Here is a 17,345-nt window from a genome sequence, read left to right on the forward strand (position 1 = left end):
TTCTTGCAACATGGTAGGCATGTCTCCAAAGATTCCAACTTATTAAATTGTTGCATGGAGGTTAGAATTCACTCCTCTAATACGTTTGATTTGAGAATTTAACTTGTTCCAAATACATTTCATTTTCTATCTCAATAACTCAATGGTTGAGAACATGTCATTCTCAACTTTGAAACTAATCTTTAATTATAAATCGTTTCCTGACCTTTAAGGAAAACATCCTTTCATTTCTTATCATCAACTTCAGTCTTTACATGTAGTAGTCTAGGATTTCGAGAAGTTTATCGAAGATTCAAAATGGGACTACTAGCAACAAGGACAGCCCTCCCAATATGCCAAAAAGTTTCAAAAAATTTCTTCACAAGATTTAAAAGTTATGAAGGACAACTTTTGACAAGCATTACCGGTAAAACTCCCAATTTAGTAAGGCTTTATGCTCAACCTTCTGAAAAATTGTATACATCATGTTTGTCATATTGGATTCACTTTTTAGCAATGAGGGAATAGATCATAAGAGTTTGGTCTATTGCCTCATTAATTAACTTCTTAACATCAACATTATTAATGTTCAATAAATTTTGTGATTCCAACTTTAAAATTTTATACAACTTGACAAATAGAATTTCCATCTTCATAATTTTGTTGACTTCGTCCTCAAATCACGAAAGTAGAATTCTCATTTCTGCAATATCCTTTAACCTATCCACCACCTCATCTTAGTAATAACTCAAGGTCCAATATGCCCTTATATCTTATAATTGCTTGCAAGGCTTCAAAAAATTTGTTTTTATGGTTAATTCACCTGTCAAAGATCGAACACATATGTACACTCCTCCTTCAACTCCTATGAGTCCAGTAAATAAACCATCTTACATGCACATGATGTAGCAATGACAGTCATAAATGAAGGTGAGCAAGGAACAATTGCAAAGCATTTCAAATATATGATGGTCCTAAAGCTACATTTCCCATTAAGGCAATGTTATAAACAAAAGAAAACCTGTAATTGTAGTCTTTTACAACAAAGTAAAGTGGGGGTCCAACTCGAAGATACTCGGATATGTTATTGAAATAACCCTGCAGAAAGAATTATTGTTTAGAAATCGACTGCGAGATAAAAGTAAGAAAATGATTCTATATCTATTTTCTCACAGAACAGAAATCATGTCACCCTAGCATATCAAGGACTAGTGAGCAAAATATACCAAGAATTATATATAAGATATTGAACCTAGCTATCTAACATCCTACCTGGAGATAAGAATCTCGTGGAAGCACCACCTGTTGCTCCAGGCCTGGTTGAAGTCTTGTAGTTAGTGCCTAAAATACAGTCCACCAAAAAGATAGTCTTTAATAATTGAACACTGTTCTCGGTTACTAATATAGGGAAATCATGCTAAGGAAATATTCACATATCTCCTCATTGTTACACACTAAGATTTCTAGTGAAGGATGAAATTTTGAACTTCCAAAGCTTTCAGTACTAATATCTCCTTCTTTATTGATGCAAGAGATACACAGCAATAGTATGTCGAGGAGTCAAGACACCCACTTAACATGGAAACAAGGCCAACGAGCTTTTCATTCCAAATCTAGTCTATAATTTCAATTTAGGGAAAGTAAAACTTGGAAAACGTGAGTTTCTTCCCATGATGACGGATGGAGATCCCATCCAAAACGTTGGACGGATCGCATACATTACACAGTGTTATTCCAGAAATCTCTAACAATATGAATAACAGTGGAAGTCTCCAATCACTCAGTTTCTTCCTTGTTATTTAAGTTTCATATTTATCATGATCCAATATGTTCTAAGTTGCAACAAATGAGTAAAACATCTGTTTGATAATTATTTATTCCTTGGGCACAATGTTTAACACAATATGGATTAATAACAATTGATATTCTATACATAATCATGTCATAATACCATTTACCTTGACCTTTTCTTTATGTATATAAATTGTACTTCTATCAGTACAGACCATAGTGTACTTGATACTGCTAACATTCAATGAAGTGATGTTAGGATTGCTAATATTAATAGGGTCGTACCAAAAGCTAATGACCCACATTGGCGATATGTTGGATATAGAAGAAATCAAATATCTTATTAGTAACAAGGTAGTGCATAAAAATAGTTGTGTTGATGTATTTGATGACTCCTTCATTATTGTTTATCTCTCATTGTTTTTCATCTTTGTGGAAAACCTCCCAACAACATCCTAATAAAATAGAGAAATCGCCAGTTTTTCAACACGCCAATGTTATCGGCCAAGTTTTTCGGGAATAATTCAAACTTTAAAAAATTGTGATTTAATCGACAAACTCATGATTTATCCAAAAAATCATGAGTCTTTTCTGGGCCACATATAAATTAGAGAAAATTGGATTTTTTTTAACTCATTTTGCACTTAATCTTTAACAATTCGACCCGCCCCCTCCCCCAACCCCAACCCCCCTCCCACCCTTGGGTCTCCTTGTTCCCTCATCCCCCCATCCATGAAACTTAGTGGAACATTGTTTTTTATTACTTTTTAATTGAGCCAACGCTATGTTTTATTATTAGTATTATTATTTGAGCTTACGCTTCATTTTACGAACAATACATCATCTTCCCCATACTGGGCTGTAGAGCACCTCTCAAAGCAATGAAGGCCAAAAATAGTTCTTATATTGTTATGTTTAAGTGGAATGAAACAGAGAATATATATATATATATATATATATATACCGATTTTGATATAAAAAAGGGAAAATTATACAATCATCAAACTTGTGCAATGGACTGTTTAGTAAAATAAATATTTTTCTATAATATATATTATAATAATTTATGTTATAACATATTATTTATATGGCTACATCTGATATACGATGATATTATATGTATATAATATATAACACATCTATATGATATATTTTACACGCATGATAATAGATACACAAATACAGGGACAGATCCCCCATCCTGATATAATCCATGCAAAAACCTGCAACAGTTCCCAGAAATTCTCATAATATATATTTTCAATGATTTTCGGATCACAATTATAGAAGTAATGAGTGTATAATCCTATCGAACAATGTTACCAATATATGGAGTAGTTTTATGTGACTTGAAACTATTATTTTCCAGTTTTCAAGATTAAAAAACAGCACCCATGTAGCAAGACCTACAATAGAACCCAGAAACCCTCACAACCCATACTTTCAATAATTTTCACCGACAAATTTATGGATAATCAGTATAACGTGACATGAAAATTTGTATTTTCCCAATTTCAATGTTCAGTGCAAAGTTGTTTTAATTGCTGTGGGGAAAATTCCATGTATATATATAAAGGAAAAAGTACTTACAATGCTTGCAAAAGCAAAAGCACTGAACACCAAAAGGACTGCAACTTTCACTGCCGGCATGCTCAGGACAGGTGCATGGATATCCTGAAAATGATACCAATATAGTACAATTTTATCTGTTGAAAAGGAAAATAATTTACAAAATGAAGGAATTTAAAATTTGCATTTAACATCCTTTCAATTAATAAATTATAGGAAAATGACAAGTATGTGACAGTTTACTTTCACAACACGTCAACCAGGCTTCTGATATCAGCATAGAGGTAAGGTTGCACAACAAAAAAATAGTTAGTGAAACTGTTGGTTGTCACAATAATAAGAAATAGAATGAAACCATGGAATAATACAATTTGTTGGATCTTTATTGGACGCTTTGAAAACTTTAATTAAAGGTGTCTTTGAGCACTAGTGTGTATCATACCCAATGTAATATGTCAGTTCAACAGTCAACTAACCACATTTGGTCATTTGAGAATATTCGTCAGCTCTTTAAATGTTTTTGTGTTCGTGCAAAATTTATTTTTCTAGTGAATTATTCCAGAATCAAAATGATATCTTATAGTTAAAGTGTAAATAAGCATTGCAGCTCTAGCTCATTAATGTCAGTCATAAAACAGTGGGAAACGCGCATGTAAAAGAATATCGAATAAATTTAATTAGGAATGAGCCAACAGCTCAATGATAATACAGAGATATTTACAATAATAGAAACATCAGGTTTCTATGTAGAATATGGGAACAATCAGTTTCATCTAAGAAACTGCTAAAAGAATAAAACTAGCAACAGCTAAAAGAATGAGCATTAAATACTAACTAGAAATATTCTAATACCCTCCCTTAATGCTCAATCTATTTACAACACCAATAGACCCTCGGAATTTTACAAATTTATTAGGGCCAAGAGGCTTGGTGAAAATGTCGGCGGGCTGCTCTGTTGTGGGAACATATTGCAACTGAACTGAGCCGTCTTCAACCAGCTGGCGAATGTAGTGACAATGAGTTTCCACATGCTTTGTTCGTTCATGAAAGACTGGATTCTTGGCAAGTTTGAGCACTCCCTGATTATCACAAAACAAAGAAGTAGGCCCTGTCTGGAAAACATGCATATCTGCAAGCATACGTCGAAGCCAAACTGCCTCACAGTGTTCTTCTTCCGGTCGGTCCACCTAATGGGAGGGATGATGTAGCATCAGTATTTGATAATACTCTATCTGAGCTTCCTACAGCAACTAACCCTCCCCTTGCTGCCCCTATTGCTCTTGAGTCTTCTCCACCTCCTCCTGATATTGGTTCCTCTATTCCTGATATTGGTTCTTCTACTCTTCGGCCTAAATGGTGGGCTAAAACCATTGGTGATCTCCGGGATGATGAGCTCCTTGAAGGTAGAACTTCTAGACATAAGAACAGACAACAGTCTACAGTCAATTTTGCTCTTATGGCTAACCTACACAGTATTTTTGAGCCTCAAACCTATTCAGAGGCTAAGGGTACATCTGAGTGGGAATAGGCTATGGAAGCCGAATTCCAGAGTCTTCAGAAGAATCACACCTGGACACTCTCTGATCTTCCTGCCGAAAAAAAGCCAATAGGCTGCAAATGGAAAATGCCGTCACTAAAACTGATTTGAAGAGAAAAAAAAAAAAAAATACGTAGACTGAAGCTGTCCACGCTGTTCTGGTCCCACCGCTTCAATGGAAAATGCCGTCACTATAATCTGGAAAATGGAGTCCGTGGAAAGTAATACACGGGAGGTAATCCCTCCATCACCTGTCCGCTGCAGAGGGCGTCGAGAAACGGAGCTTCGAGGTCGGAGAACGTGTTGACGAGAATACCCGAAGCCTTGGGAAGATTGGTGCCGCTGGAAAGTGCCTTCACGTGGTGCAAGCGGGGCTCAAATTTCTGGAGGATCTCGATCTGTCGAATACATGAGCGAAAATACGTGAGCAAACAAAAACGATTTAACTTTGATTTCCGCTACCGCTTCCGGTTCTGATTCAGGCTCTCGATCTGGTAGAGGAGACGGATGCCAAGTCAATAGATTGATATTACTGAACTTGATATGTTTCGGGCGTGCGATTCCAAGTATCGTGACGGAAGAAGACTGTGATGCCACGTTCCCGTGTGGCGAAGCAAATCCTCAGCTGAGGCGTTAAATGAAGGATTCACCGTGAAAACGAGGGTTGAAGCCAGGCCACGCCTCGCAGCGAACACTGAAATGCTCAGTGGCTAGGCTTCACGGGCCACGAAATAAACAAGACTTCAAAACAGATAAACTGTTCAACTGACAAATCGACTGCTGCCCCCGGATTCAAAATGCCGGATTTTAATTTCAAGACAATTTCACGATTCCGAGCACCGCCACAAAGTTAATTCCTCATAAAATGATACTGCAGGAGAAGAATCCCTTTCTGTATCGAGATTGACGACTGTAAGCTTTTATCACAGTGAGCAAAGCCGAGGCTAAGACTCAGTGAAGGCTACCTGGCTTACAGAGGGCTCGACCTTTGAAAGGAATGAAGGAACTCAAGAGATTAGAATACGAAGAGGATAGCTGATCAAGAAATCTACAGACCCTGAGAGCAGTTTCGAAATGAACTACTGAATTTTTCAAACTATGAAAAATTATTTCGAAAAAAAAAAAAAAAATCCCTGTGCTCTGATACCATAAAACAGTGCGAAACACGCATGTAAAAGAATATCGAATAAATTTAATTAGGAATGAGCCAACAGCTCAATGATAATACAGAGATATTTACAATAATAGAAACATCAGGTTTCTATGTAGAATATGGGAACAATCAGTTTCATCTAAGAAACTACTAAAAGAATAAAACTAGCAACAGCTAAAAGAATGAGCATTAAATACTAACTAGAAATATTCTAATAAGTCAGTAATTAATGAGTTGTGGTAATCATGTCATTAATGATCAATTTGGTTGCCAAAAATTTCATTCTGGATGGGTAATTATATGGGATGGCCACGGTAGCTTGCATGAAGAGATTTCAGTGGAACTGCTTACCTAGCTTGAAGTTCTGGAAGCTAATGGTCGTCAACTTCAAGCATACAAGAAGTGGATTGATTCATCATAATGAATTAGGCTGGCTCAACCTCTGGTTATAGTGATTCTCAACATGTGAATGGACCTGATGTGGATTGCTGGATAAGGCACTGGCAGTTACAGGTAACGATAAGGATCAGATAACATCAGGATTGTCTGGACTCTCATTGTGGTCGCTCTAAGAAGCTTGGATTGTGTGAAATTCAAACATTGCTCACTCTTGCAGCAGAGTTAGCAAGAATTGGTGTGTTTGAAATTCACCTGGTGTTAATACAGGAACATAGTGTTACAACCAACAGATTGGCATAAGAGTGGATTGGATAAAGATGGTGCCGCTGGTATTGGTGCTCTAAGAAGTTTGCAGCGAACATTGTTTTCTCTCAATTCCTCAAAGTCTGACATGCAAGTGATGAATGAGTGCATGACAGACTGTAGATAGTGTAATTTCAAACATGTATTCAAACAGTGGCAGTCCCAGATTGATTGTTAAGTACACAGCATTGCCACATAACAGTCCAGGTCCTGTTCCATTCCTGTTGCTTGTGGAAGAATAGGATAACTTGGTCAGCTGGGCAGCATAACTCTGTTAGCTGTTACAGGAACATGAATGATCTCAGCCTGTATAAGATTCCCTTTGCTGTTGCTGATGGAACATAGGAGTGTGGGATCATGCCATCCTCACGAAGTGCACATAACACAGACTTGTGTAAGTATCATAGCAGACCTGCCTCAGAAATGGCACATTAACAGTCGCCCTGCAGTACCTCAGACCTGTAATGCATATAAACAGGACCTCAGGCCAAAATTAAAGAGCAGCAGATCAGAGCCTATGAATGCATGCACACAGTTTTGAAGTGGTCAGCTGACCTCAAAAACAAATAATGTTCAGGCCCAACTTTGGAGGATACTATGGTTTAAAGGATACATGGGAGGGATGACATGTAGATGCATATTTGACTTGGTTGAATTAGAACTAGGGCCGATCTGATTCATAAATTCAATTGCTGGGTCAAATTCTGTGGGTTTTGATTACAGTTTACACATTAAAAATGCCCACATTAGGCAATTTTCCAGAGTACTGGATTTCTTGATGACCAAAGGGGCAGGTCCCTGGATAATTTTGAATGAATAATTGGCCAACATAACAGTTTTAAGAGCCCACATTTAAAAGAAGAGACTGAGTTTCTGCTCGCGCATATTGGTGAGGAAGGGCTCCAGCATTGGAGGGCCTTGAATGATGAATACATACCCTGAAATCCCCTGCCTGTGCATGTTGATGTTACTAGCTCGTACATGTGCTTCTACATAGGCTCGGTGTCTAGCATGCAGAAGATGTCAGATTGCCTCTCTAGGTGCTTGCTTGAGAGGAGTAAGTGATTATTATGATTTCTTTCCGAAGGTTAATTTAGGAAAAGTAAATTAATTATTTAATTAACTAATGTTGACGATTAAGCCAAATTTCTAAGGACAAATAATAAAATTATTTAAGTGACTTAGATCTAATCTCTACTGTTGATTTCAAGTGCGGCTTAGGATTTAATCCTAACCATTGATCATCTAGGAGATTAGGGATAGGGATTTCCATGGTTGAATGTCAAGACTCCCACATCATAAAAGACTTAATCTGGGTCCTTCTCCTTGGCATTTATAACCACCCTTATCTTCTCTATCATGGAGTCAATGCCCTCATACACCTCTTCCAAATTAGGCATATCTTTGTCAAACATACGTAGCAAATCAACAATTGACTAAGTAAATGCCAAGAGGTATTCCACCATATCCCACTATTCATCATCAACAACCAACCTACGTTGCCAGGAAATGTGGGTTCGGGGACGGGTACAGGGGCAGGTGTATCACTTTTTGAAACAGGGTACGTGGGTTCATCGGGGGTATTTTATAATTTATATATATTATATATTTTATAAATTATAATATATATGAATTTTGAAATCTTCCAACTTACAACAAGAAAAATAAATCATTTAAAGACTTAAACATGAACATTCACTTTGAAATTTCAAATTTGATATCAAGTGGAAATTGCAATTTACATATTGATGTGAATCATGATAATAGATATTAGAATCATAAGTATATGTCCATTGTCATACTACATTCAAAATTTGCCCTAAGGCATTTCCAAACATGAAATAGAATTTTTCAAAATTCCAAAAAAAGTGAAACTGAACAATGAACAAGATTAGGCTTCCTTAAGCCATGTCATCAGTATCCATGTCATCAACATCACTAAGCTCTTCAATCAACAAGCTCTCTAGGGAGGGATCACTCTCATTTGGAGCCTCCTGCTCATCCATAGTAACTGGAGGTAGCTCAATAATGTCATCAGTATCCATGTCATCAACATCACTAAGCACTTCAATCAACAGGCTCTCTAGGGAGGGATCACTCTCATTTGGAGCCTCTTGCTCATCCATAGTAACTAGAGGTAGCTCAATAAGACCATCTAGTTGTATCTCCTTGTCCACACATGTAGCATCATCTGTGTATTGGTCCCATCTCTTGAAAGGACCCTCCCTGTACCCTGGGTCTTTACGCGATATGAGACGAAGTGTGTTATGAATGTAGACTAAGTTCTCAGCCTTCTTTGATCCCAAACGGTGGCTACAAGTTTGTTGTCTTCCTCGGGTATACAAAGGTTTTTATACTATTGCAAACAAAGAGCAAAAGCAATCACTCAAATAATAAACTCTTGCGTCACCGTCGAACACACCAGCAACCGAACCGTGTGCCATCGTCGAATTCTTGGATTTGTACGAATGGCAAAGCCGCAAATGCAAAACAAATACAACTTGGGGTCATCAAGTTATAACTTATAAGTTTTAAACATGTTTTTAAACTTCTATTTTTTTTTATAAAAGAACATTTTTCTCTTGCCCTGCACCATAGACGAACCTTGTTATGTACCCATTATTGGGGTTCGGCACACATTTTGATAAAAAAAACCCATCCCACAGTCATAGCATACTGGGTTCCTATGGTACAAAACCTGTTTGTATGGATTCGTTGGAGACGCACCAACCCTAGCACCCATTAGAGGGGAAGAGAACCTGAGACAGGTTTAGGAACCCCACCCCCAGGTTCGTGAACCTGTGCTTCACAACAATTAACCTTTTCACTGCTCGTGTTCTTTCAGTTTGGGACCACCCCCATCGATTCCAAAGAGAACTGCATACCATTGATTGTAATGCTTTTTTCACCTGCATAAGCCTTGATAAGACTATGATGTGAGAAGCAAAACAAGTCTTGGCAACCTGCAACTGCCAATGTTTCAAATAATTGAAAATCATAATTGATTGAATACCTATTATGATTCACGAATCATGACTTATTTGAGAATCTAATTTACATATTTGAATTTAGAGTCATAGAAATTAGAATTTATGAAATAAACTTTAAAGTTTAGGTACCTTAAGGAGCTCCAACTTTACAAAATCCCTGTAGATGCCTTAGGACATGAGGTGGTTTGTGATGAAGGTTTGAATTTCTATTGCCTCTTCAAAAATAAGTTGAATCCACTCAATTAGCTTCCCCATCTTGCTCAACATGAGGCTCAATGAATGTACAACGCAAGGGGTCAAAAAGATGTGTTGATATTTGCCTTCAATAATTAAGCTTGCTGCTCTACACACCATTGCATTGTGAGTTATTACCTAGACAATATTTTCTAGCCCCACCAATTTAATTACTTCAATCAAGATGTCAGCAATGAATTGGTAATCTTTCGGCTGCCCCTCACAATCCATTGCCTTCAAAATCAATGCCCCCTTTGGACTATGAGAAATCACATTGATCAAAGGCTTATTCCTTTAAACTTTCCATCCATAAAAAATGATAGACAACACTGAACCTTGAAATGCATCATGAATTATGAATGGGGTTTAATTTTGCCTCCAAATCTAACTTTTCAACAACCAAAAATGTAGTGCGGACCTTCTCATATCCAGGGCTCTTGGACCCTTTTGGGGCTTCATTCATAGCTTAGATCATCTATTCCCAGTAAGGAGATCACACAAGGTTAAAGGGAAGGCCATTTGCATAAATGCATTGACCTATAGCTGCATATACCTTTTCTCGAGCATCATTATTAAAACTCTTTTCAAGCATTCCCAAATTAGATTGCAATTTTTTTATTATTCCAAATATACCTGGAAGCAGTTTTACAGTAATAATGAAAACATGTGAGGATTATATCTTACAATAAAAACGGTTTCGGAAAATTTACATTAACAATTGTGCTTGGATATTTGTGACATGAATTAGTAAATATAAGATGAAATAGTATATTTATTGATGCCTAGGTTTTGGCCTAAAATGGACATTGAAGGGGAACTTAACGATATTTGTGGTGGCTTAATAGATTATTCAAATGTAGACACAGAGATTTTGCTTTTGATTTGTGTGGTGTCCTCTTGACCAGTGGTGAGTGTGCTAGTATTGTGTATGAGCAACACCACCCTACCTTTCATAGGCTTTGATGACAAGCTTTCCCTGAGGATTGTGGACATAAATTCATCTACATTTCTCCTCCAAATGTAAAATGAGGTTGAAGGCCCGATGTTCATTTCTTTTCTCATAGATATAATTGGTAGAGGCAATCGAAAGAGAGAAAAGACAGCAATGAACTTGAAGCTTTCTTGCCATGCTAAACATGCACGAAATAGTCTACAGACCAAGGAGATCAAGGAGAATAGCTGACTTAGAAATGACCGTTGGCAATAATATCGAGTCCAAGCTGAGTCTTGGGATGGCCGCCTCCAAATCCAAGCAGGGAAATGAATTATCACTGCCCCCTCCAACAACAAAATAGCATGAAAATAGGGTTCATTGAGTGATATAGGTTGAGGGAGACAGGCCCCTCAACTCGGTGAATTTTACCCATGCAAAAACGACTAAAACCACTGATTTGTTCCCAGTTTTGAAGTTTTACGTGTGCCGAATTTCTGGAAACAAATCCAAAAACATTTAAAAATACCTAAAAAGTTTCAAAACTAGGATCCACCATTTTGTCATGTCCCTTCTCAAAGACATTAGTAACAGGGTGCTGCTACACAATTTTGCACATTTTTTACTAAGGAAGAGGACCCCACACTTTCAACTTAGGGACTTAGGGGCCAAATCAACTTTATTTAGTAGCTAGTGGAATGTGGGGGCCACCCACATGGGAGTTCGAATTAGCCATTCAATATGCTTGGAGGGAAATCGAATGGATGGATGGAGGGGCCCACATGAGGCTAAGGAGGCCCAAGGAGTTATAAGGAGAGATCATCCCTCATTTTGTTATCATCTTTGACATTTGCAAACAACTACTCATCTGTTCACTCTATTGTTTAGCGAGTCTACTGGCTGTTTAGCCACGAGTCTCTCAAGCGGGAGATTCAACCTCTACTTCGGGGGACCATCCGTGCCCGCCCTAGGGAGGTTGTTCCACAAGAGTTTTCAGGAGTTCTAGGGTAGTGACATACACCAACAGCCAGCGCAGAGCAAGGAGTGCGTATTTCTGGGTAGCCAAAAAACACGCAGAGGGAGATTGAGGCAAGCAGAGATCTGATTACTTGTCCAGGAGTTGGGGAGCTGAGGTAGCAGCATTAGACCAACATTCTTGCTAGGTTTTACAGCCAGCTGAGCCAGCATTCCAGCAATTCGAACTGTTGGGTTGAGGGACAGCATAGAGGCCACTCAGCAGATTTTTGTGGTGCTTGGGAGTAGCTGATTTGGGCCAAGAGATCATCCGGGGAGTCGGGGATTGGATAGCAGGGATGAAATCAACATTTTGGAGGAGTTTTTAGGTGGATTCACGGGCAGTTTCCAGCAGGCCGAGTTTTGCAGCTACAGCTAAGGTGAGGCTCCAAGGGGGTCGAAAATCAGAAGTCCAAACTAGCTAAAATCCCTTCTGGGTTTTTCTAGGTTTTGGCCAAGGAGTTCGGGGTTAAAATCATATAAATTTCTGGGCATTTTTAGTGCACTTTCCAGCCATTCGAACTTTAGTAGTTTTCTAGGCAGTGCAGTGCAGATTGGTGTAGCAGCTAGGCAGCCTTCCGCTTAGCCATTTTCCTACCTGGGTTTGGTCCTGCTTGTCCATTGAGACAAGCCCAGGTGCACCATTCCATCATCTATTGTATTTGGCTTGCAGAAATTAAATAAAATGGCTCAAAACTTCTCCATTTGCAGCTTTTATATGGGTGTTTGCTGAATATTTCGTTTTCTTTAATTTGTTGCATATATTATTTGCTTGTTATCACTTGTATTCTTATTTAGGATCATTATAGCGGTATCAGAGCCTAGTTCTTGGCTCAGGTGTGGGGATTGTCTCCTATGAGAGAAGGGGACCAACAGAATATCACCTACCAGAGACAAAGGTACAAGAGCAGAGAAAGGGAGTTAGAGATTACTCCAGATATGAAGGACAGGGGGAAAGAAGTAGCAGAAGAGGAGGAAATGGCAGAACCCAAGAGCAAGGAAGAGATGGCTTTCGATAGCCTTTTGAGGGCCCTGAGTGACTTGGCCAAGGGACAGAAAGACACACTGGAAGAGATCAAGTCACAGAATAGAGAGAGGACCACGCCTAGAGGGTTTCTGTGTGGGGAAACTTTTGGGGCCTCTCAACCATTCGATCACCCCTCACCAGCAACGCAGCGCCCTTCAATCAGTGTGCCAACTCATGCTACACTACCTTCCTTCGTGCCAATCACACAAATCGAGCCTACAAGGGAGGAAGACCCCCCTCAAATGGGATATTACTTCAGACAGTGCCAGTCTATGGATGAAGACTTTAAAGAAGCCCTCTCCTTTAGAGATTACTACAAGCTCAAGCAGAGTGAGAAGAACAAGGGGTATGGAGGACAAGGGACCCAGAACTACGAGCTGCAGAGAACCATAGGGAGGATGTATTTCCCTACTTTCGATGGCACTGCCAAGTGCACGGCCAGGGCTTGGGTTGAGAAGATGGACACCTACTTCCAACTCAACCGGATGACAGAGCAAGAAGCCATTAAGATGGCCACGTTGCACATGGAGGGGGAAGCCCATGATTGGTGGTTTCATGGCTTGACCACCCTAGGGCATGCCCACATAGTTTCTTATGAGGACTTCACCAGGAGGGTGGTGGAGCGATTTGATCAAAGGGATCTGGAGGCTTATTTCAGAGAGCTGACCCAACTGCGCCAAAACGGCAACCAAAGGCAGTACTTCTCATATTTTTTGTCGTTGTCAGTGATGGTCCTAGATCTATCCGAGGTAAGGAGGGTGTATACCTTCATTGAGGGTTTGCTTGAGCCCTTGCGTGGATTAGTGAAGTCACACACACCCTCCACGCTCCACGATGCAGGAAACAGTTTTGTGTGCCATAGATCTGCATGGGGCCATCCCCAAGACTAGAGCACCATTTCCTACACGAACCCCTTTCCCACAAAAGGGGCATGAGACTAGACCTCCACCTCAGAGGACCACACAAGGGAGGGGGCAGTTAGATGAGGAGACACAAAAGGACCTTCGGAGGAGGAAGTTGTGCTTCACATGTAGAGAGCCCTAGGTACCAGGCCATCGGTGCACTATTGGGAGAGCACACTACATTGAGGTCTTTTCTAATAGTGACCAGGAGGACAAGGTGGAGTAGGATTGCGGTGGGGCAGATGGCGAGAGTTCGACAGACAGAGGGCCACCACCACCACCTCCACAGGGTGGGGCATCCCTTGCCCCAGCAGGGGGAGTTCTCGCTTCCTTATGCGGGATTCCCAAATTTTTGACACTGAGGATCAAAGGCACTGTACAGGGACAGAGGGTGTCAGTGCTAGTGGACAGTGGGGCTACCCACAATTTCATAGATGCCCAGTTGGTCGAGAGGAGGGGCCTCACCACAACAGACTTTGAGGGCTTTTCAATCCTACTACCAAGTGATCGCACCATATAGTGTACTAGATATGTGCCCTCCTTGACAGTGTTTATGGGGAACTACTCAATGACGGACCATTTATTTGTGGTCGATGTACCAAACATCAACGTGGTGATGGGTGTCTAGTGGTTGTATTCACTTGGGCGAGTCACGACAGAGAGGAGGAAGTCGGGGATGGAGTTCATGGGCCGGATGGCAAACTGGTGGTCTTGAGAGGCATGTAGTCTTATCCACCTCAGACAGTTTCGGCCCACAGGATGGACGCAGATTTACGACATGGGGACATTGCATGGGCAGTTGAGCTGAGGATCTCAGAGGCTGGAGGACAGGCTTAGCCACCACCGGCAGACATACAGGCCTTGCTGGACAGATACGCAGTAGTGTTTGGGGACATTCCACCAGGGCAGCCACCAGACAGAGGGTTTGAGCACACTATTGAGTTGGAGTCGGGTGTGCAGGCAATGATCACCACTCCTTACAGGCATCCCAAAGCTTATAAGGACGACATTGAGAAGGCCATTCAGGAGCTGCTAGCATTGGGCCATATCAGGCCAAGTTCCAGTCCTTTCGCTTCTTCAGTGGTGCTGGAAAGGAAGAAGGATGGAACCCTTCGGATGTGCATTGACTACCGAGCCCTCAACCGGAAGACACTAAAGAATCGTTACCCCATTCCCTGCATTGATGAGTTGATGGATGAGCTTAGAGGATCCAAGTACTTCTCTAAGATTGATCTGCATTCAAGGTACCACCAAATCAAGGGAAGGGATCAGGATATCCCTAAGACAGCTTTTCGGTGCCCCTATGGGTACTTTGAGTTTCTGGTCATGCCTTTTGGTTTGACCAACACTCCAGCCTGATTCCAGTCATGCATGAACCATGTCTTCCGGGGACAGTTGAGGAGGTTCATGCTAGGTTTCTTCGATGACATTTTGATTTACAGCCGGACATGGGAGGAGCACCTCCAACACTTGGAGGAGGTATTGCGCATTCTGGAGGAGCAGCAGTTTTATGCCAAGCTCTCCAAGTGTGAGTTTGGGTTGACAGAGACGTTCTACCTAGGGCATATCATTGGAGCTGATGGGGTGAAGGTCCATGACGAGAAGATTTGGGCCATCAGGGATTGCCCAAAACCCCAATATGTGACTACACTGACGGGCTTCTTGGGTATTTGTACCTTCTATAGAAAGTTTGTCAAGGGGTTCTCACAGCTGGCAACACCCTTGACCGACTTGACCAAGAAGGGGGCCTTCGCATGGACTGATGGAGCACAGGGTGCCTTCGATTTCCTCAAGGAGGTGATGAGCAGTTGCCCTATTTTGGCACTTTCAAATTTTTCCCAGCCATTTACAGTGGAGTGTGATGCATTCGGGGTAGGAGTTGGAGCAGTATTGTCACAGGACGAGCATCCCATTTCTTTCGAGAGTCGAAAGCTCCTACTGCATGAGTTGTCATATTCCATATATGACAAGGAGATGTTGGCCATTATGCATGCATTGGCCAAGTTCTGCCAGTACTTGGTGGGCAACTGGTTCCAAGTGAAGACTAATCACAACAGTCTTCAACATTTCATGGGGCAGCAGGGTCTCAATGACAGGCAACAGAGATGGGTCAGCAAGGTGCAAGCCTATGACTTCGATATAGAGTATGTGCGGGGAAAGCACAATGTGGTGGTCGATGCTCTATCTCAAAGACCAGCTAGGTTATCTCTCATGAGAATCTGCCATGATTGGAAGGCTCAGTTGTTGGTGGAGTACTCCAAAGACAGGAGGGCATGCGAGGTATTGGAGGGTACCCATGCAGATGAGCATTACCGTGTGATGGATGAGGTCATCTATTACAAGGGGCGCATTTACTTAGTGCCCAACTCACAGTTGAGGGAGAGGGTACTCCAGGGAGCACATGATTCACCACTATCCGGGAACCAGGGGTTCTGGAAGATTTATATGGCTATCCGAGAGAGATTCACGTGGAAGGGCCTCAAGGAGGACGTGTTGCAGCACGTACGAGAGTGTGAGGCTTGTCAAAGGAACAAGGGGGAGCTGACCCACCCCGCAAGATTGCTACAGCCACTTCCCATCCCGGAGGGGAAATGGGAAAGTATTTTGATGGATTTCATCACAGGGCTCCCCATAGTGCAAGGGAAGGATTGCATATATGTAGTGGTCGACAGGTTGACCAAATTTTCCCACTTCTTCACCATCCCCACCAGGTACACGGCTGCACAGGTTGTCGAGCTGTTCTTCCAGGAGATTTTCAGATTGCATGGGCTCCCCAAGAACATAGTGAGTGACAGGGACAACAGATTCATGGGAGGCTTTTGGCAGGAACTCTTCAGGTTGGTTGGGATGGAGCTCACTCCTAGCACCAGCTATCACCCTCAAACAAATGGCCAGATGGAGAGAGTTAATCAGTGGTTGGAGGGGTACTTGAGGAACTACGTGACCGGTCAACAGAGGACTTGGATTTGGTGGTTGCATCTAGGCGAGTACTGCTACAACACCACGCACCACATGTCCATCAGTATGACTCCTTTCTGTGCCCTTTATGGATATGATGCATTGTCTTTTGCTGATATTGTTTTTGGAGACAATCAAGCCCCAAAGGCCAAAGACTAGGTCCAAGAGAGCCAAGATATCCTCAAGGCTCTCAAGGATAACTTGGTTACAACCCAAAATCAGCAGAAACTTTACGTAGACCGGCACAAGATCGAGAGATACTTTAAGGAGGGGGACTTGGTATACCTCCGGCTACAACCATACAAACAGTCCACGCTGAAACAGAACGTGGCCGAGAAGCTACAACCACACTTCTATGGGCCCTACCAAGTGATTAGACGAGTTGGGGAGGTGTCTTATGAGCTGGAACTGCCTCTGGGGAGTAGGATCCATAATGCTTTTCATGTCTCATGCCTTAAGAAGGTGTTGGGACAACAGGTGACAACAGCAATTGATCTACCCCCACTAGATGATGAGGGCCACTTAGTGTTGGAATCGGAAGCCATTTTGGAGAGCAAG

General features: G+C 41.3%; 1 protein-coding gene across 2 annotated transcripts in view; it reads right to left on the minus strand.

The window, feature by feature from the left end:
* The window catches only part of LOC149237701 (uncharacterized), a 492,469-nt gene that overhangs the window by 194,527 nt on the left and 280,597 nt on the right, over positions 1-17,345 (minus strand). For both annotated transcript variants that reach the window (XM_089372754.1, XM_089372755.1), the window contains exons 23-25: positions 3,361-3,444; positions 1,252-1,320; positions 1,001-1,077 (exon numbers count right to left, since the gene is read on the minus strand). In XM_089372754.1, the coding sequence (XP_089228880.1) occupies positions 1,001-1,077; positions 1,252-1,320; positions 3,361-3,444 (230 nt within the window). The remainder of the gene's footprint in view (positions 1-1,000; positions 1,078-1,251; positions 1,321-3,360; positions 3,445-17,345) is intronic.

Source organism: Pinus tabuliformis, chromosome 8 (assembly GCF_031772625.1).
Source record: "Pinus tabuliformis cultivar Carrire ecotype Pingquan chromosome 8, CPIR1, whole genome shotgun sequence".
NCBI classification, from domain to species: domain Eukaryota; kingdom Viridiplantae; phylum Streptophyta; class Pinopsida; order Pinales; family Pinaceae; genus Pinus; species Pinus tabuliformis.